Source organism: Zonotrichia leucophrys, chromosome 3 (genome assembly GCF_028769735.1).
Source record: "Zonotrichia leucophrys gambelii isolate GWCS_2022_RI chromosome 3, RI_Zleu_2.0, whole genome shotgun sequence".
Classification (NCBI taxonomy): Eukaryota; Metazoa; Chordata; class Aves; order Passeriformes; family Passerellidae; genus Zonotrichia; species Zonotrichia leucophrys.
The window spans coordinates 70,637,714-70,660,386 of NC_088172.1; the positions used below are offsets into that span (position 1 = coordinate 70,637,714).

A 22,673-nucleotide genomic window follows, 5' to 3' on the forward strand; every position below is an offset into this window, starting at 1 on the left:
AAGGCAATTAACCTTTCATTTAGAGCTCCATTTTAACTAGGAAAAAGCGTGCATTATTAAATACAGCTGAAACAGTTTAATAGCTATTTCTTCAAAAGCAGTCACCAAAAGAGAACAATTTAGTAAATATCAATGTTACCCTTGGGAATCTGCAAACACAAATACTAGTTACTAACTTGCAACGTTTTCATTGGTATTTAAAAAGCAAATCTGAAACGCCCACTTCCAGAAATCTTTGTAGGTGACTGAAGGAGCCTTTAAGAAAACTGAGATGTTTACAATACACTTGACTTTATCTGTTGGAAATAACAAGTAAATCTGATTTAACAACTGCTCATAAGAGGACTTTATAATTAGTGTAACACTGTCATGAAAGGAAAAAAGGTATCAATTTCAATTCTTCTAGTAAAGAGGAAGCTCAACGTGATATTGGTGGGAATTTGAAATCTATGAACCATCCTATCAGCTTAAACCCCTCTGAGAGCCTAAGCATTTCCTCCACAGCTGCATTCAACTGCAGATGAACTAACCAGAACACTGGGACATGGAGGAACTCAGCTGGATAACACCCAGAGCTGTTTCCAGTGCTCCAATGTGGCACAAGGAAACAGGGAGCTGCGTGGTGGCTTAGGGACTTTTACAAAATAGTTGTTACCTGGGCTTGAGTTACACTCCCCTCCTCCCGGCCCACTTCCCCAAAATGCCTTGTGTTCATCTGGAAAAAAAGAATCCTGCATGGACAGTCTGGCTCTAACACTCAAGAAAGTACAATCCAAACTGCAAAAAGCTGAAGCAGAACCAAAGTACCTGAATGAAAATACACTGGGATAAGGTATAAAAGCATTATCTTCTCTGCTCTCTTGAATATCATCAATTACAGGCAAAGAAATTTTTCCAAAGTAGGATTTCTCTATCATAGAAGTAAGTACATACAAGAATGACTTTTATTTGTTTTGGACTTGAGAAAACCTGTGTATCTTTAAGAATTAAGACACATGCAAGAACTACTGCCATTCTAGAGATTAAAACTGACATTTAAGGTGAGGAATTAACTAGAGTCCATGCTTCCTAGACCATTAAACTATGTACATTCAGTGAAATTTAAAATTTAAAATTAATTTTACATAATCCAAATACAGTAAATAAATAATTTTTTAAAAAATTTGAAGAAAAACCTTACCTTTGGTGCATGCACATAATCTGTCTGTGCCCGAACAGTATATCACAGAGACAAACATATCTGGTTCTTCAGTGCCCTCTTTTTTAGGTGGCTCCACTTTGGCCAGAATTTCAAAGTTTGAAAGATCTAGTATTTTTACATATCCTCCCTGAGTAGTTATTACCAGGTGCCCAAGAGTAGAGATCTCAGATCTTCTCTCTCTCCCACTGCCATTTTTAGAAGATAATTGTATTTCCTCTACAGGCTCCTCACAGTCGTCTTCTCGATTATCCAATATATCTGGTGGGAGCAAAATCATTGAGGTAATTGTGTCTTGGGGGTCTTTGATATGCTGGATTTTTACTGGTTCCTCCTCTAGAGTAACTATCCTAGTGGCATAATTCATTTTATAAAGCACTAGGTATCCACCACTAACACTTCTCTGTTCAGGCTGAATTATTAAAGGAGTTGGTACATCTGCTGGTGTCTCCTGCTGGATTACATCAATACTCGTGCCATTCACTACGGCAAGACTTGATTCTAGTTCCCCCTTCCTTCTATTACATAGTGCCGAGTTTAATTTATTTAAATTATTCAAGGCCTCTACTTGATTTATTGCACTCAGAGACTCAACGGGACAAGTCCGCAGTCCTACTAACAGATGAACTCCATCTGCACAAGGTGTGATTGAATCCACACACAGGTTCTCCTCCTCTGCAAACTTGGGCAGACGCAGGCACTGAACCAAAGTCCCAGGCTTGGGAACCATAGAGCTCCACTTGTCCGAGTCCGGAGATGTCAGGTTGGCTGCAGCATCTGCAAACTGCTGAATGTAAGTCACAGGGGGGTCCTGTAACAGCAACTGTTCCTGACTGTCCAGCTCCATTTCAATGATCTGTGGAACTGTGAAACCATCATCGTGTATACTTTTACTCATAATATTGTTCATCTGGGAAAAGAGTTTTCCTGCTTTTTCATCAGACTCCTTAATGCTGTACAGCAGCAATACAGGCAAAGTCCTCCTTACCAGAGGGGAATTCAGTTCTGAATTAGTGCAGGATTCATTGTCAGTTGATCCCTGTTCGGAGACACTCTCACCTCGAGTCCTGCTTAAGCCATCCAGTGATCTCTGAGAGTTACTGCTAACGGGAGAGGTAGCAGGTGATTTGTATGTTAATAGACCTCCAGCTAATAAACAAGGAAAGGGAATGTTGTGTTGTTCTAGATGCTTTTCCTTCATCTTTTCACTCTTACAGTTGGCCAAACAGGGATTTGCCCCAAGTTCTTCCAGATCTTTAACTGTGTCCTCCAGAACATTTGCAACAATTTCCCACTGAAGTTTTTCAGGTTGTTGAAGAACGCTGAGAGCTGTTATATCAAGGCTGACTTCCATCGTTTCTTTTTGTGATGTATGCCCTTTAAAACAAAAACGTTTAACATAATACACATGCTCAAAAAACAAAACGGGAATCATACTGCATATATTACAGTTTGTTGGAAAAAAAGCATCTTTTTCTACATCTCATGCTCTTTTTTTCCCCACTTGGTGATCCTTACTCAAAGATGTAAACCACATTATAGAAAATAAACATGTAGTCCTCCCTCCCTCAAAATTTCTGACTGGACCTCTAAGAAAACAACACAAGAATACCATGCATAGCACTGTTCTGCTTCCATATAAAATCTTTACTCAGGAAGAAATACTTTATCAAAGTGCAAACCCTTAGGGAAACAATCAAGACACAGGAACTCTTTTGGCAATCCCCTGAATTTAAAGCGTTTCATACAGCTGTAATTTGTTCCTGTTCTAAGAAAGTTCTTTTATCTTGGTTTGTGTGCTTTATTGACAGCAAGATAAGCAATGCTTGTTGTCAAGGAAGACATTTATTAACTAACAAAGTGCAGTTTTTTTTCCTCCTGCATGCCATCTCTCCACCACACAAACTTAAATACTGGCATTCCTTTCAATGGTAAATCCATTGAAAAATCCTTTTCCAAGGTAAATGCTTTTCCGTTTATCTAATCCAGTGAATATGATATCATCAGTTTTGACAGGGTTTTTTAAAAAGTCTGGAAGAAGAATTTCCCCTTTCACCTCTAAACTATTACATATATAACAGGTCAGATATAACCTACCTGTAACAGATTCTGATCTGGAATGCTCTTCACTGTCTGAATCCTCCAGTAGATCATCACTGAAAAAAAATAATGCATGAATGACACCATGTACATGCTAACTGCAGGCTTATTTTTAATTAAATTAGTAAAAACTCATAAAAACCACAATGTGTACTATAGCTGGCCATTCCTTTTAGCCAGCATTGTTCACCCACTGATGAGTTCATCACAGACACCAAGAAAAAGGACTTTATCCTCCATTACTGAATCAGTAGACCAGATTTCTTTTTGCCTCTACTATTCTACTATTGTACTTCTTACAATTCAGGTCTAAATTGAATTAAAATGAAAACCAGTTCTCAGGAATCTTTCCAAGAAAAATAAAACCATACAATCAGGACACAGTGAAAATGAATATCAACATCTTCAAATTCCTCAAAATCATCTCTGGAAAGTGGAGCTGACAGATTGGTCTTCAGTTCTACAAGTGATTTTGTAGCTAGTACTGAAACAAGGGATGAACAGTGTTGTGGGTTTTAAAAATACTGCCAGAGAAATCTTTTTGTCATAAAACCAGATTCTGTTCAAGACACCTTTTCAAGAGAAATTGGACCCTGAGTAGTTCTAAGAATACATAAATAATTAATGCACCTGACTTTTCCAATAAAATTAATTATTTCCTATTACAGGCTCATTACACACAGGAAGGACAGTAATCCCTTTGCAGCTTCAGGTAAAACTACTCACAGTACCAAGTCAGATCCTCAAACTTCAACAAACCAGATGCTTATTCCTCATATCCAAGAAATACATCTTTGTGGGGTCAAACCTGATCAACATTCACTTCACAACATGGCAGACAATTCAATACTTTAATTCTGATCCAGCTTCCCCTTAAGCAGAGAAGTGAGAATAAATTCCACGTAGGATGCTTAGTTCTAGGCAGTATGATTGCACTGTCCTTTATCCAGCTCTTAAAATTGGTTTAATTCTGTAACTATTAAGGAGTTCCCAGCCCTAAAGCTACAGTAAGAGTCCAGGCAGCTGCTGATGCTGCTCATGTCAGCAGAAAAGCAACCTTCGTATTTGCTCTGCACTACTGTAGACATCACACTAAGCTTAAAACCAAGATTTACACCCCTGTGCATATAACAGTATTGTTACCTTCTTCTTAATGCTGAAGTTTAAGAAGCAACCTTCAGAAAACTAGCAAGACTCCCCAGTCAACTTTTGTTCTAATTTTCCAACAGTTATTCACTCTATTGAGCTTTGGCAAGACCAGACAAGAGTACCCAGTAACCGGGTTAGGCTGCATGAAGCACAAGTGAAATACTACTTTTTTCTCACATCACACTTTCTAAGCAGTGACACACCCTGTAGCTTACCCAAACCTTTGCAACAGGACTATCTAATTGTTTAGAGTCTGTATATGTGTACTAAAAGAATGCAAGGAAGCACAAATTCCTAGCACAGCTAAACAGTTTATTTTCAGAGTGACATAACCACAAATTGTGGAGAAGCAATCAGAAAAAAAGCATGTTCCAGAAGTCCAAGAGGAGCCTTTACTTTCAAGATCTGAAATGTATAATCCATAACTAAAATGAGAGGCTGATCCAAAGCTTATATTCCTTTCTCTTTCTACACTGCCTCTGAAACATGAGCATAGAGCAGCAATGAGATCTGAAATCTCTTTGCTAGTGGAGTATAAAACTGCAACAGCAGCAAACTGGCTTAAAAAAATAGAAATTTAGATTAGTCTGTTTCAAGTGTTGAATTGTGTACAAAAATACAGAGTGACGACAAATGTTATTTCCGTGAAAACAAAATTACCAATCTTATGTTTCACAAAGCGTGACTTTGCTAAATGACATTTACCACTCACACAGAAGCATTTCATATTTCTCATTTGCTAGATTGGCATACCTGTCTCCTTCTAATTTTGGTATGTCTGAGCAGCTAGAGGAATCTTCTAACCATGCCAGTGTTGGTCTCCTTGAGTCAACCCCTGAGCTCTGTTCTCCTGATAACATAAGTTGCTGCACAATAGCGGGATCATATGCATTGATTTCAAATTTTAAGTGGACCTGAGAAATAACAAGATAAAACAGAAGAGGTATTTGATTTTGAATCAGGATATGCCTGATCAGTAAATAGCTGATGAAAAATAATTATTTATATTGCATACCTTCATAAGTTTGGAAACATCCCATATGCAGATCTTTCCTCGTTTTGTTGCAGCAGCTAGAAAATGAGGGCAACTACCAGATCCAAAGCAGGTTATTCTGTCAGTGCCATCTGTGCAGGGAAATTGCGCTGGACTTGTTGCCAGTGTGACTGAAAGAGGTACATTCTGAGTGTGCTCACCCTTGACAAATGGGCAGTTTGGGGAATGTCTCTCATGTTCAGACCTTTCCAAATTAAAAACAAACACAGAAAACAACCAGTTTTTACTATGAAAACTACACACAGTATATGCAAGTTAAGTTGTAGAAGTGAAGCTGAAACTGAACTGTTTGAACCCTTGCAGCCAACCATACAAGAGAGTTCTGAAGTTACTAACACAGCTTTCCCTGCTGATTCTCAATAGCAGACTGTATTAAAGACTCAATGTGCATCCATAATCAAATGGATCAATCTACACAATGCTCTTAATATAATTAGTCCATTAAAAAAAATTGTTCTATAGGCAGTGGCCAATCATGTCCCCACGATGAAAAACCCAGTTTAAATTACCGTACATTAAAACTCTAATGTTACTCGTAACTTTAGAAGCAATGTCCTGTTTTTAGTTCTATATCCACAATTAAAAAAATCAAAACTGGAAACAGTCCTGAATGTCACATTAACCAAGAAGCATGGAAAAAAATGCATCTTGATATACAACTAAGGCAGAGACATGACAAGAGCAATTACACGGCTACAAAACGTCTTGAAAATTGTAAGTGAAAGGAGTAGACAAAAACTATGAAGATAATATTACAAGCTAAAGTTTCCACCAAGTCAGGAATCTGATGTGTTCAAGGAAAGATTACAAATTACTGACTAATCAAGAATAAAATTACATTAAGAACTCTTTAATTAATGTAAGGTCCTCCCTTTCAGTCACCATCCACAATTTTAGATGATTCAGGAAACTAGCAATGGATACTGCAATTTCAGATAAAAGGCAAATATGCACTAAACAGTCAGAGCAGTTTTTGAACCTGAAGAGAGATGTATTCTAGTCTCAATCAAATAGAAGATTCAGTTTAGATCCCCACAAACAAATGCTGGTTGACAACTCTCAAGGAGCAATTTGAAATGAAACAGCAAAACAGAATTAAGTTAAAAAGTTAAAAACCAACTACATTTTTTTTCTTTTAGTATTACACAGAAATTTGATATTGTACATCAAATCCTTTTGTGACTTGTTCCATGGAATCATTTTGAGAAATGTTGATTTTTGTCCTTTGAAGATTTCTAACCTCTTCAGCACAAAATTAGGTGTACTTCACACATCATTAAACTTACCAAGGTTCATCTGTAGGCTCCCAGCACACCAAGCACACACTGCAGGTAAAGCACATGGCTCTGTCATCTCCTGATGAAGCAGGCTATGAAAATAGGAAGAAGCACTTGAAATTTATATAGCTATGTACTACAAAACACTTTTAACTAGGTGATTAACTTCTTTCCCTCTAGTGACATACTAAAGCATCACACCAAACATATAAAAGGCCACAAATTATATACTACAAAGTGGCAGCATTTCACATTAAAAAAAGAATACACATTACTGTAGAAGAGATCAAGAACTAACATTCATGCAAGTCATTGGATGCAAACCACAGACAACAGAAATTGCTTTTTTTTCTTTGGCAAAAGTTCACAAGGTTCAAAAAATTTAGAACTGCAGCAGAAAACATGCTTGGATAAACACGGGTTAAAAGATATTCCTACCAATCTCTTAGGACATAAAGTATTCTCTACCACTCCTCTGCAAAGAACAGTTGTTACTAGCTGAAGTAACTGAGGAAAAACAATCAAAATTTCCATTCTCTTAAAATTTAGCATTTTCATGATCTCATTTCAAGATATGCTTGGGAATATGCAGATGCAATTCCAACACATGAATTCCCTGCAATTTTCCTTCTGTGCAAGTTTAAGAAATCATCCAAAAACTTCATCCACCTATCACGCTTTACAGCTGACAGAATCAAACAGACAATATTGCTGTCAAATGCTAGGCACTGCCCAGCAATTATTATCTAAATCCATATTATAAATATTTTTAAAATCAGGAATGATTTCAAGGAATGAAAAATGGAAATAAGTGAAAGTAGTGGAATAAAACATTGAGGTCGTATTTATTCACTGAGCCTAACAATTTAATGTGATCTAGGACCTCTGTTTGATACAACAAAGTCCTACCAGGAAAGTATGTTTAGAGAACTCCAGTGCCAAGCTTATTGCTTTTTTGCTTTACTTGTTATATAAAAAAAGAAAAAAAGCCCTACTAGAAAACATCACCACTTTTTTCCCCTGCCCTCCCACCTGGGGAACAAATACTAGGAACAACTAAATCTCTTACCTGGTGATAGAACCCAGCTTGAGCCATAGGATCTGGCTGTGCCCACCGATAACCCACATGAGGCCATGAAGTGAATGTCTCCCGTCTGTTAGCTTCACTATACATCAAAGACCTAGAAAGGTGAAAAACCCCACATGACCCAAAATTGCCACTTAAAATTAAAAACCCAAACTATTTATAAGACTTTCAGTCCTTTAGTAACCATTAAAAATAGCACAGTTACCTACAACTTACACATAAAATTATAATTAACTATTACAGGAAAATTACAAACCTCCCTCACTTGGGTGCTTAAAGTACATCCCCAGTAAAAAACTAAAACGACACAACAACCTATGGACCTTAAGAGCAGGATTAAGAAAATAAGCTTCCAGGTAGCCTATTTGATCTACCTGCAAAAAGCATCAGATGCCCAAATCTATTCTGCATCGAAGGCAGGTGGAGAATCTAGCCCAACAGAAGTGCAAGAGATTTTTTAAAACATGACAACTACTGTAAAAATCTGGGGTTCTTAGTTAAACACTTACAAATTTATATATTTTAAAAATACTCTAAAGTGATATTTTAGGCTTAACTAAATACATAGTACAACCCTCCTTCCCAGTTATCACTCACTACGTCCTGTAATACTTGTAAATTTTAAACTACTATGTCCCAAAATATGAACCCCTCTGCAACTTAGGTAAGAGAGCAAAGAAGTTCTTCTCTTTCCCATCTTCACTCAATGCATGTCTCTCATTTGCAACAGCACATGAGAAATGAGTATCAGTTTTTCTTTTCCCTTGACAGAGTTTTGTTCTCCCAAGAAATGGGGCTGTTAGAGGGAAATGTGCTTTATTTCCTGTTTCTGCTTCTCAGTTTCAGGGGATTTTTGCTGTCTTGTAAGAGAATGGAAATATTAAACATTTCCTGCCAAGGAAGTAATCTATTCTAGCAACACTCATATAAGAGCTATCTTAACTTGACATCATACTAGCTCAAGAGACAGATCTTGGGACAGCTCTAATCAAAATACAATGTGGTGAGGTATAGGTAGACCTGAAGGCTTGGGGAAGGAAAGCTAAGAGATGAAATCAAATCCATTAAATTATTTAAGATGTAAGAAATTATAATACAAATGCAAAATAATATTTGTACAGACACTTTCAAGAAAGAATAATTTATAAACTTAGAAGATTTACCACTATTCTAACTAGTCTCAGCTTATGAAGGTTAAAATAATGCTTGTGCATACATTACCACTTAGATCAGAAAGCGATGAAGCAGCAATCTGAGAGAAAATGTTCTCTTACCCTGCACACGTTGCAGTTGACTAGAGAGTTCAGAAGTAGCATATATTTGGTCTGCAAAGGTAACTTCCTAAACTTCTAAACCATAAAACAGAAGCAAGACTCTTTCTTGTATGAAGGAAAAGCAACTGACTTCAGGATATAAGGAAGTATATATTTAAGGCTTCAATTCTTACCTTTCTAAAAGCGTATGTTGGGATTAAGAGCAAAGTAAATTTGATTTGCATTAAAGCTGAAACTGAGACAGTCTTGTGGTGTCCATAAAGGCTTTCCTAAATTCAGTAATATGTATGGCACAGCACACATTAAACAGTCCATTAGCTGTATGTGTAACAGCAACGAAGTACAGCATAGGACTAACTCTTTAAGTAAGTTAAAGTCACCTAGTTGCTTATCCTGATACAACTAAGGGGTCAAATTCATCACTTATTTTGCATTAATATACCTGTCCACAGATCGGCCAGGTCCCACACCGAGCTCTGGTCGTGCGCTGGGTAAGAGGTAAGATAACCTATCCATCACAGAGGATGCTACAGGTAAGGCAGCAATATTTTGATTTATCTTCTTGAGTTCATTTACAATGGCACTGGCGACAGACTTCAAAACATGATGAGGAAGGTGGAACGTAACCGTTGCCCACTAAATAAGGAAAAGAGTGTCTATGTTTTAGAATCTGAAAATCTTAACAACAAACAGATCAGAAGAGTGTCAAAACCAAAACCAAACACATGTGGTATCAAGAAATACAGCAACAGACACACAAAAGCAACACGAACATAACACAAGGAAAGTAACCTCAAATTTTAAGCTCAGTTGGGTTTATTAGTTGACTTTATCAGCAAGAAACTAATCTTGTTTGTTCTCTTACCAAGTGAAGCTTCACAAATAAAACTAAGGAACAGATAATATATTCCATTGCCTTCAAACAAAATCCACCACACTGAATCATGGATTTTGCACATTTCAATGGTAGACACACAAATTAGACTTGGGAATCCATGTTAGACAGTACAAATTCTTACCTTTGCAACTTTATGATTTGCTGCTGTTTCATGTGAGGTATTTTTTAAGCCATCCTTCAGTTGTGTGATGAACAAATCATATCCCTCTGTGGTAGAAACATCTACTTTTTCTATGCAAGCAGATAACAGCTGCTGAGCCTAAAATGCAGATGTGCAAGCAAAGTTAGCATCCACACTGTGTAACTACAACAGGAATTATGCCTGTTTCATTACTCTCGGAAGTGTCTTTTGCCAGATCCTGCTTTATCATATATTATATCAGCATAATTCCCATTCCAGACCTGAGTATTCCCATTCCAAATTTTACATCACAGGCCAACCCACAGATAAACTTCAGCAATGGTAACAGTAATTACTACAAATTCTCTCAAGGGCAATATTACCAAATGTTAAAAAAAGTCAGTCATAAAAGTTAAAACAAGATCTATTAAAGAAACATCTATTGCCCAATGCTTTCTCTTCAAAAGGATTCATTTAGCTTTAATGACAAAAAGTGACAGCAAGAACAAAAGTCTTGCCATTTTCTGAGTAGCTTTGCACCTTCAAAAAGGTAGATAATAATAAGAACAACCACACTGCAATACAATTGGAGCTAAGTTACTTACAATGCTAATACAGCAAAGCTGAAAAATGAAGCAAAGAAAAACCCAGGCCAGTTTAAGTTAGTTCTTGAAACTCAGAAATAATGCAACTAGAAAAGAATGCTATAATCATCCATTTACAGACATTCTCTTCCAAGTCTCATCTGTTTCCAGCTTATCCCTCTGTCTGCTAACTTGATGTTGACAGGTAAGGTTTAAAGGAATGCTTATTGTGTAAGGCACAGAGTACTCTAAATCTGCTGTTAGGTGAGTTAACATCTGAAAAATATTACAGGAACTCTTTCAAATTACAAATACAGGGAACTATTTCCCAAGGACAATGGTCAGCCAGTCCTTTAAACAACCACAAACTGCTTGAAACAGCACGAACCAAAAGGCCCTTAGTTATGTCCTTGGGAAGTTCAGGGGAGGAAAGACTGAAATAAGGCAAACCAACCCCTGAGCTAAGGTTGTATCAGAAGAATAACAGATAGACTGTGGAAGTTCCTCAATTTCAGTGTTCTATGGCCAATTCAAAACAGCACAGAGATTGCTTCATAACTTGTTAATGCTGACAATTAGAAATGCATAAAGGTGCACAGCACTGCCAGCAGATCAAACTACTTAAGTGCAAAAATTTGCAGAGAAGTTCTAGAGAAAAAAAACCAAAACACTAAATACCCTTCCTTGGATGAAAGTTCTTGACCTTTCTATGATGAAAGAGGTGGACAGATGTGTTTGTATGATATTTGCTTAGTATTTACCAAGTTTTTCCAAGGTCTGGGTTACCACCTCTTTAAAATTAAAAGAACTTGAGACTGATACTGTTTTGCCTCCTTCCTCACTGATCTAGTGATCAAACTCCCACAGCTACTCCTACTGAACTCCACATTTCTTTTTCTACAGGAAGGATCTTAACAGAGAAGTGCTGTAAAAAAGGGTCTGTAAACTCTTTAGAACCAAAGAATCTCTGTGCCAAAAACTAACACAAACTTATAGATTGTATTGAACCATGTGAGACTGCAAACCTGTCACAGCAGATCTTATGAAAGGTAATCCTGACCTCTGACACTTTCGTCACACTCAGCCACACATACCAAGATTCTTTAGTAACCCACAAAGGGTACAAAAGTGATGCCAGTGGGCAGCAAGCATCAGGAACCTGGAAAGCTCTCTGCAGAGACCTCTATGAAACATTTTATTGCTGTAGACTTACTCAAGTCACATAGTTAAAAACCTCAGATATAGCATACATTCTTGATTCATAACACATAAATAATGTACATCAATGCTGAGGATAAATGAATGCAACAAAATCCAAAGTACTATACTCTAAGCAGAAATGTCTACATTAGTTTCTCTAAATGCCCAAACCACGAAGTACTGTGCTACACCTGATCCAAACATAAAAGGGAAGCCAGGTTTGCACAGAAAAAAGTCATTTATTAGGCCAGCTGACCTTGCTAGAAAACTTAAGATTCCAGCTCTAATTCTTCACATACAGAACACTGTGTTACCTGATTTCATCTTTCTTTTCCTGAAAGACTAGAACAACCAATCAGGGATACCTAACAGGCCAGACTGCCTCCTAGAAGTGCATATAGATTCCATACACAAGCAACGACAAAGGTGGGGAAATGAGTCCTTATCTCTGGTCACTAAAAAGTTCTTTCTTCTGAAACAATGTGGTCTTAGGGCATGCTCTTATTTGTTTGAGATACAGGAAGCTGTGAAAGGCTGTGGCCCTATGACAGCTAATAACTAAGAAACTTTTCCATTACATGGTGTAAATATCACCCGAGAGACTCAGAGTCAAACGTCTGGTTTCAGTATTTCTGACAGAGTTATTTACATACCTCTTTTCATTCCCCCCCACATCTTACCTCTGTAACTGGCAATTCAAGCTGAACCACGTCATCTTGTTTTGAAACAGGCGTTTGCAGAGCTGTGTCTAACAGCAAGATGCCATTGAGATCTTTCCTACATCCTACTGCATAATCATCCACAAAGATCACTTTATCCACAGCAGAAATATACTGACATTTCACCCGTCCACCTGGTTTAGCTAGAAAGGAAAGATAAAATGCAAGATCTCATTAGAAAAATGCTTTGATAGAAAAGACCTCTAATTTCTGTTTAGGAAAGAAATGTAAAACTTTGGCAAAATATTTACTTCTTGAGATGATCAAAACATTTTAGCAACCACAATTCTCACCAAGCTTTTATATTTCCTACATTAAAAAACAAACTACCAAAATCTATACATCCCATCAATAACCATTTTATTCCTACAGTGGAAGCCATTAATTCAAATCCTCTTCCTACCAGGAGGCGTCAGCTAGAGTTTTCAATCTTAATGCAGATGCCTGGTGTTTAAACTTGATACTAGCTGGCAATCAATAATAAGAACAAAAATGCACAAACCAGAATGAACACTGAGACAAAATTGTTAAATTACCATTAAGGCTTACTAACAACACTTCATCAAGCAAAACAACACTTCTCAAAACTAAGTACAGCATGTAACACGTACCAATGTGGTGTGTGTTCCTTGAAACACTACAACAGCTCATTTCTGCTCAGTGCTGACACGTGATGTTAGTAACAGCTCTGAGAAGTTTGGTGAAGGCACAGGAAGGCTGCCACCAGATAAATAAGGAAAGGCTGTGGCAATGGACATTAACCCCTAAAATGTTTAATGTTACTCATCACTATTACGTGCCTAAAGCTGGATAGACTGCAGAACTGACACAATCCATGGGAAATGCTTCCTGCATAGAAGGCAAACTGCTTTCTATCACAGAGTAAGCTGCCACTCCAGAAACAGATTGTGTCTATGTTACAAATACATGGACACATTCTCCAATGGCAGCTGAAAATGCTGCATCGTCAATAGAGATGTCTTCCTGTCACACAGAAAAAGGAGTTTCATCAAATTTTGCATTAATCATGTCCTGTCCATGTTCTCCTCTTTCCTTAGACACTGGATACCGTTTTTATTATAAATAATTAAAAAATCACCATTTTGGTTACTAGCATACAGTAAAACATCCAGATAAGGACAGCTACATTACTCTGTCATCTTCACACTTTGATAAGAGTTAAATGGAAATTAAAACTTCTGGAAATCCAAGGCACATGAATCTGACCACATGACATTTGTGGTATCCTCTCTTTGAAAATGCAAGTAAAGAACAGTTGTCAGCTGCTCTTCTCACCAAGATTTCGGAAACAATGACTCACACTCCCAAAACAAAGGAGATAGGCCTTTGCCTGCAGTAAGTATACTGCAATTGTAACCATTGATACAGCGGTCAGAAACACTTGAAGAGTTCGGAATCACTTGATAGCTGTGAAGTCTTTGGTCCTTGCTCAGCAAAAAAGAGTTCTCTGAATGGTAAATCAACTAATTTCAAACTGTGTTTTTGCCAATACACTGGAGTTCCTCACACAAAACTTTCTACAACCAACACAGCTGCAGGCAAGGAAGTAAAACGTTCTACAGGAAAATAATCTTTGTCAAAAGTTCAAATACAAGTTTTAATATTTTTTAAAGTTTCAACAATGTACTGGAAACTATTATGCAATTAACTGAACAGTATCTGATGCACTAAACTAGAAACCTCAGTAGATTCTGATGATGTTTGCAGAATATCCAGAGTGATCCAAGGGATGGATCACTACCGGACACTTTCTTTAACACATCACTTCTCTCCTCCTTCCCCCTCCCAGAGAAAATGGGAAAAGCAGCTCATCCTTTCTGGCAGTGCCAACACCACGAACACTTTCTTTTGCACTTTCCTTATTTCCTGTCAAGCACAGGAGTGTGCTCATGCCCTGTGCCTAGGAGTTCCACAGTCTGTAGGAGCCCCAGACATTGTGGCTTTCTAGGCTAGACCATTGTTATTTTATCAGTTCTGTAGTGATGTTAATGAAATCTCATGTCTAAAGCAGCAAACAGCTAATACCCTCTGAGTAAATGGTCCAAATCTTTAGAAGCCAATGAAGATAACTAATGAGGCAGATAACATAGTATTTATGCTCCATTGCAAAACAAAATAAGTTATAACTACAGAACAAAAAATATATTGTCTTCCAGCTGTGATTTTTTGTTGTGTGCTGGCTAATATTCTGGTTTGTTGTACTGACAGAAAGATTGGCCAAATTATCTCTAGAAAGTTATTTACAGTTGCTGGTTTTATTTTATTTATTTTATTGTATTTATTTTATTGAAGTACATAAAACCAAAACAGGCTCCCTTAGCCTAAGTCGATGGAACTTCAAGGAAATTGTTCAATCAATATTTAATATTTTTCCAAAACTCAGAGAAACACATTCTGTAACTTACACTAAATAGCCTCGGAGTTGCTGAGAAGCTTTTTTGCAAATAGGAGTTTATTTTAAAAGTTCACAAAACACATTTCGAGATAATTCTAATACTAGTCACATAGTGTAACATAGTCTACATATGGCTGACCATATTACTGTAATAACAGATTAAGAACCAGGAAACCAACAAATGTAGAAGTCACTGCTACAGAAGTAGTAACCTACAAGTTATGCCTAGAAAAGTTAAATCGTCCTAAAGCATTGTCAGAAGTGTTCTTTTTAACTCAGGATCAATATTTTACAATGTGCTAAAGGACTCTGCCGATACCCATTGAAAAACATACTGGTGCCCCTCTAACATCATGTCCTGCCTGTCCAGTCTAAGTTTACTGGCAATAGTGATCTGCACCTTCACAAACCACAGCTAAAAAGTTTCATGTAAAATCACTAGATTATTTAAGCTAGATCATCAAAACCCAACTGTTACGCTCATTTTAGCCCCCATTGCCTTAGCTGTAATTTATTTTCTAAGTTTCTAATGATTTTGCTGATTTTCAGTCTTGGCACAAGTGAATCATAGCTTCTCCCAATATCTCCAGCCTATCTGCCTAGGATTAAAAACAAAACAACTCCCAAAGAAGTCATTAAACCTTTTGTCAGTTCCTACAAGGAAACCTGGCAGGCTGCTAGCATGCCAGAAGTGCAAATCCAATAGCATATTACACTGTGATATGACATCTATCACCACATTAGAACTAGCAACCTAAAAACTTCAAATAAAACCAAACAAACATCAGATTGCAAAAATTAAGAACCTGAGAACAGAACATTTCACCTCCACCTTCTTTGTTTCAAACAACAGAGAACAGAGACCAGCAATTTCCTGTGATCGCAATCTGACCCATGGGAGCATTACAGAAAACCAACTGGTCTGGAGAACTCCTAACAGTCTAAGCAGCATCTGGCATGCCCCCTTTGCCTATGGGCATTAAGATGAACCAAACCAATTAGACAATTAGCCTTGCATTTCAAGAAGCAGAACAATGAAAAAGTTTGTCTCCATCTCTCTGCTAAAGACAGATTCAGCCTCAAAGCTACAGAGCTTAAGAGAAGTGGCCGTCACATGCATATGCTTGGCCACCATCATGAAGAGATAGAGATTAATGCTGGCAGTAACACTTTTATCTTTTGTGATATTGGAAAAAGTTAATTCACCTAGAAAACTGCTAGCCAGGAATAGTATTAAAACATATCAAACTGAGTAATTCTCTTGACAAGAAGCTCCACATACGGAGCAAAAAAAGCTTAAAAATAATTTCTAAATTGAAGGAAACTGACACTTACCTGCAGCTAGAAAGGGAGAGTGGTAAACACATGCATCATAGCACTGATTCCATAAGGCTAAGACCCAAGTCCAATCAAGTATCTAAATGTTCAGAGTTCACAGCTTTGATCTAAGAATGTCACTAGGTCTTTAAATAAAGAAGTAACATTTTTGGAGAAACAGAAATCCCATCAGCCCAGTAGAAGAGATACATTATGTGCAGCAATACCAGTTTCTGGCATTTAACTGCATCTGCCATTAATAACTGCCAATCTGGTTACTAATGGCATCTGCCATTTAAGTTAAAATATCCAAACAACATCTCAGTACCCATTTCAAAATACTTGCAAGCATGGAAAAAATAATGAATGAAGTTTCAGGAGATCAAAAGCCCTATCTATTCCATTGATCTTGTACCATAAGATTCAAGCATCAAGCTACTTAAAATGAATCCAAAACTCAAGAAAAGGCCAGGTTAGCAAACAGCAAAACTATTCTTTCCATCTGAGACAAAAACACTTCCTGCTAGAACCTCACTCAGCTACTTCTCACGCATTTTTCATGTATCTGGGATTAAGAAAACCTTAAGTATCACTTGTCCTCATTTGTTACAAAGCAAGTGCCTTTCTTACTGCTACCACTTCATGTAATCATAAGATCGACAAAAAGTTAGCAAGTATAACACCCAATTACATACTAGCTAAGCAACACATCTGCCAAGGCAAGCATACCAGAACATTTGCAATTTGAGGACAATAGAAATAAAATTTTTTAAAAAGGAAAATCCTGTCCTAAAGTTCAACTTGCTGTCTTAACTTGCCATATTTGCAGGAATCTATTTTGAACTAATACTACAGAAAATCACAACTTTGGATGAGCCGCAAAGAGTTCACACAAAAATGCATAAAGAGCAAACCTCTAAGTCTGGTCTAAAAATAAAAGTTGCCTCCAAATTATTTCACATCAGTGACTCCCAAATGAAACAAAGACATGGTGGTTATGAACAGCTGGGAACACCATAATGAGAAGATGTCTAATGGCTGGCCAAATCAGGCCATGACTGCTCATAATTATTGAATTTATCAGTTATAGATCCTCCCTCATTCCTCCTCTTCTCTTCCTCATGCCCATCCCCTGTGGATACTTTGGCACTGTAGTTTTCTCTGCCAGGTCCAGGCCCAACCCCTTGTTTGCACTGAACATCACCTCACCAAAGCAGTCTGCTGTCATCAGCACTCCATGAACCTCTCCCTTCCCCAAAACAGAAACATTCTCAAACTTTAGGAAAGGATAGAAAGGAAGCTATTAGAGGAACACAAGTTCAGGTTCTAGGTATATACAAACATTTTCTTTTAGATTTCACTATATGCACATACCTTCATCTGCCACATCAGCTGGAAGAGCTGTCCAAAATGATTTAATAAAGAAAAAACACACTAGAGCTGAAGCAGGAAAGAAAATTTAAAATGTTCTCTAAACAGCAAGAATGCTGAAGGAGATGAATACCCAGATTCACATCACAAAGTGCCTACAAACTCGCTTATTTGCAAAACTGGATTTAATTAATAAAAAACAAGACGTGATCTAAAGTTTATCTTTTCCTTTAGCAACAAGCACAACGGAGCTGCTTCACTATCGGTTTCATTATATGATAGCTGGTTTTAATAATCCTTATTAACAGGAAGATGTGTTATCTGGGCCAAAGCACTGGAGACTGCCACATGAATATTAACTAGATGTGTCTGCTCAAGCAACTACTAAGAGAAGCTAACACTAACACTTAAAAGGTTTCAGAACATAAACAAAACCCCACTGAGATCAAGACAGCTCATATCTCGCTCGCTTTGCAGGCACAGAGTCCTCTCCCACTGTACAGACTCAAAATGAGAGTGAATCAGCAGGAGGAGGTTCCTGAGCTCCTTGTGCCCATGCTCTTTGTGTGGTTTCACATCTCCATGTATCTGATATCACTGGCATCACTTGCATGTACAGAACAAAACTACTCTCACAGCCTTACACCGTTACCCCAAGAAAAAATGAGGAATGATTTCACAAGGTATCCTTCCTGTAAGCCCCAGTAAACCGTGAGAATGTAATCCTCTGCAGTTCTTCTGCAAACACCTCACTGAGGGCACATTCTTCTTCAAAATTTTTCTTAAAGTCAAAAACGATGAAAAAATTTCCGGAAAGTTTTCTTTCAAAGGGTGCAGACAGACAGATTACACAGCTTCCACCCACAACCAGACATGGGCAAGGAACACTTCACAGCTCAGTAACAGGAAGTTCCCGTTCTTCAAGCGCTAGGCCCATCGCAGCATTTCACAACAAAGAACCTTTGCCAGATGAAATTTTACTACCAATTCCTCTTTTGGTCCCTAAAGTGGCGTCTGAGTTCACCCATTATGTATCCTGCAGCCTCTGTGACAGGAGAAAACATCTCCACATACGGCACTTTTTGAATTCCCAAGACTGTTTGGCAGGAAATGATTTAGCTTCTCACCCTTCCAAGCTCCAATACTGTAAGAAGATTCCAAGACATCACGCTGGGAGAAGCAGCAAGTTCTCAAAAGCAGATGGGTGGGTTATAAGGCAAGTGAAAACCCAGCTATACTGTCATGTGCAAAGTCAGTAGTTAAGGATACAACACCTACCCAGTTATGAGTGGCACTCAACAAAGCCTGATAAATGGTTCACTGCCTTCACCAATGGCTTGGATGGTGGGACATGCTGCACCTTTATTTAGACTGGGGATGACACCAGTGGGAGATGACTGAGGGCAACTGATGCATTAAATGGCAGGGCTGCCTTTTACAAGGATGCCAGACAGAGGAAAAGTCTGACACAAATCTCGTGATGTTGAGTGAAGACAAATGCAAGGTCTTACACCCAGAATGGGATATAACCCCATACATCAAGAGAAGCTGGGGACCAAGTGTCTGGATGGCAACCCAACAGAAAGAACCTGGGGATCCTGATGGACAGGCTGAACAAGAGGCAGCAGTGCATCCTCTCAGCAACAAACTGTTACCATAGAGAGGAGCACAGGAAAAGATCAGTCTCCTCCAAGCAGCAATAAGCCCACATCCAGAATATCAGCTCCATCTTTGCTCCTCCATCTGAGGTATCAGCACACATGTGACAGTCCCATGAAGGGGGTACTAAGAAGTTAGACGGCTGGAGAATACAACATGTGGGGAAAGACTAAGATAACTGGGCTTGTTTAGTCTGCAGAAAAAGAGGTTTAGCAGAAAATTTAACAGCAGTCTTCCATTACTGCAGCAGTAGCTCAAAAGCTATTTAAGACTGCTGAGTTACTACCTTTCTCTTTTGGACATTACTTTCAAAAAACTGTACTGACCAGAGAAGCAGGCATAGTGGATCAGAGGAAAATGCTCATAACCCCATATTTTGCCCAAGACAGCAGTCTAAACCAAGTGGTTAGTGACAAATTTAAGAAGGTAATCTACCCAATGGTTCTTTCCTGCAACACTCTCAGCCTGAGCCTGCTTGTGCTTAGGGACCTTCTGACCCAAAAGGGATTTTGATTATTACAATGACCTTAGACAGGCTTTTCCTCTACTACTTTGTCCAACACTGTTGTAATTCCACAAACAATCAGCATCCACAACGCCCTGTAGCCAGGAGCTCCATATTTTACTGTTTCTCACAGTTACTTCTTTTGATGCCCTCAGCTCCTGTACTTGAATAATCAACTCCCAATTTTCATTTTTCATGCTCTCACTCTCTCAACTTACCATTCCAAATCATCCTCATCATCTTTTTCAGACTGAACACTGTTTCACATATATAAACCATTTGTTTCACATATATAAACCATTCCACACCTTAATTTTCTACTTCTGTCACACTCTTTTTGAGATGGAAATACAGCACACATACAGCCATTGATAAAGGCTGTATACATATATACAATCAGATGAGTTCTTGACAACTTCTCTAGCATTTGCTTATACAGTAACAACTGAGCATTTAGCTGGCATTTCATACTCCTAGCACAAGATCTCCTTCTGGCATTATGAATTAGTTCAGACCCCAGTACACCAGGCTACAATGCCACTAAATTCTTATGAGTATTTCAAGTTTATTAAATGCATTCTCATATTCTCCTAGTAACTACTTCTACACAGGGAAGCTGAAGTAGAACAGACTAGATTCATACACATATAAGTTATATTTAAAAGTGAAACTATCCTTTACGCTGCTTTTTCAAGCTCTTCAGAGAAGTCAGCAAAATTAAAAGGCCTTGTACATTTAAACACTTATTTGCAACATAATATTTGAACATGGTGATCACATAAATGAAACCTGAGTTCTGTCACTAAAGAGGGACATTCAGAAAAGTCCCTAAGTCTGGCCTTGTCAGGTGCCTTCTGTAGGCATTGGCAAGCCAGGTCCTCCACAGGTTCAGAATAAGGACTTTTCCTTTCCCATTATGGCATGGGGAGTGAACCTGAGATTATTTGTTGAAAAATGCTGGTCTTGTGACTTCTGACTCACAAAAGTTATAGAAAACTGATCAGGAAAAATCCACTAGCAAAAAAAGTTTAACAAGCAGTGTTACACATCATCATTTACATCACAACTTCAATCTAGGATCCTGCAGAAGACAGGTCAGCTAAACCTACCCCACTGTTTCTCCACATTACCCACACTGCCTACTTATCCTCCAATTAAACACTGTATTTTCAGTCTCCAGTGCCAGCTTCACAGCTTCCTACTTCCCTAACCCTTTCCCCACTGTCATTCAGGCACTCCATCATAGTTCTCAGTGCCACCTTTCACCCTCCCAGCTCTTCCTTTCAAGATGGAGTTTTTCATGAATCTTTGTATCCCACTGCCCAGCAAACAAGTTTGCCAAACTGTTCTCCTACAGCTGTCAAATGCAACAATGGGATCCTGAGTGCTTCATGCTCAGCCAAATGAAGGGAAGTGCAGAGGATCAAACAGCTTTCCCTCCCCAGACCGAAGAGGGGACTGAAGAACTGCTGACAGACTGTATGCTATGCAAGCCTTCATTAACCAGCACTTGTCATTGGATATGTTTTCATTAACACTACCAATTTTCAAGACAACTTAAGCAAATTCCCTCTTAAGCTACATATTAAAAAGTTATCAATACTCCCTGAATGGCCCTAGCAAATAGCTCAAGAAAATTTTATGGGTTTATAATAGTGTTTATACTGATATGACAAATAAGTTATTATTTTCATAATTTAACACTTCTAAATTTTTGTTATGCACAATGTTTATTGACTATCATCCTTATCTGTGGAGTGCTCTTTCCCCAACAGGCACAGGAATCTTCAAAATAAATGTTCTGCAGTGTTTCTGTCTATCTTTTCACTAGCAGTGTCCACTGGGTCCTTAACAAATCCTGATACTCTTCCCAAAGACAAGGCAGCAAAGCACTTGCAAGTGTTAGTATTCATCTGTATTTCACAAGTAAAAAACTCAGGTCAATAGCTGTTCTTTCTTGAAACTTCTACTCAGTGAGAAGCACTCATCTGGTGACTGCAAGCAGTCGGTGTAATTAAGAAAGCATTAACTATTTAAAGGACAGCTTTCTAACAGCAGAAAGCAATACTGTGGCATCACTTAAGAACCATCAGGAAAATGAACTAACCCATGTGTAAATCTTTTATTTACGAATTTTTTAAAAATTGTGAAAAGTTACCGATCCCACTGGAACAGACAACATGCAAACAGCTATCTCACAACATGACCTGGGACAGTCTGATACACTCAAATTTGCTCATGACTCCACATGATTGCAAGCCTCATCTCCATCTTCAAGGCAGCCTAAGAAGCATTTCTGAAATACATCATAGTGCTCAGGGAAAATTAAACAATGCTAGTAAAAGCAAGGATGGACAGCTTTGTTTTGGGATTTGAAAGTAACTTGGAAAGAAAACCTGAAACCAAAAAATCAGACCTAATCAGGTGAATCTTCATCTAGGACAGATTTTTCTTACACTCCATCTTATAAAATTTAAGATGTTCTATTTCACTTAAGTTATGGATATCAGTGCAACAGCAACCATAAAAACACAGTTATAAACAATGTAACTAAAGACTCAGAAAGTGATGCTACTGGGCCAGCTAACACTGTGGTGGGCTGCCAGGAAGGACCAACTACAGGACAAGAGTGTGCTAGATCCAAACCACTGATCAGCAGCATGTTCAGAATAGTGAAAGATCAGGCCCTGAAAGATGACTAGGCTGGGCAATGAGTAAAAGCCTTCTCCATGTTTTCATTACTA

The 22,673-nt window shown here is 38.1% G+C and overlaps 1 protein-coding gene across 3 annotated transcripts in view; it reads right to left on the reverse strand.

The window, feature by feature from the left end:
- Nucleotides 1–22,673, reverse strand: part of BIRC6 (baculoviral IAP repeat containing 6) — a 175,687-nt gene that overhangs the window by 147,337 nt on the left and 5,677 nt on the right. For all 3 annotated transcript variants that reach the window (XM_064708739.1, XM_064708740.1, XM_064708738.1), the window contains exons 2-10: nucleotides 12,623–12,804; nucleotides 10,159–10,296; nucleotides 9,582–9,775; nucleotides 7,848–7,959; nucleotides 6,788–6,870; nucleotides 5,463–5,685; nucleotides 5,201–5,361; nucleotides 3,296–3,354; nucleotides 1,181–2,575 (exon numbers count right to left, since the gene is read on the reverse strand). In XM_064708739.1, the coding sequence (XP_064564809.1) occupies nucleotides 1,181–2,575; nucleotides 3,296–3,354; nucleotides 5,201–5,361; nucleotides 5,463–5,685; nucleotides 6,788–6,870; nucleotides 7,848–7,959; nucleotides 9,582–9,775; nucleotides 10,159–10,296; nucleotides 12,623–12,804 (2,547 nt within the window). The remainder of the gene's footprint in view (nucleotides 1–1,180; nucleotides 2,576–3,295; nucleotides 3,355–5,200; nucleotides 5,362–5,462; nucleotides 5,686–6,787; nucleotides 6,871–7,847; nucleotides 7,960–9,581; nucleotides 9,776–10,158; nucleotides 10,297–12,622; nucleotides 12,805–22,673) is intronic.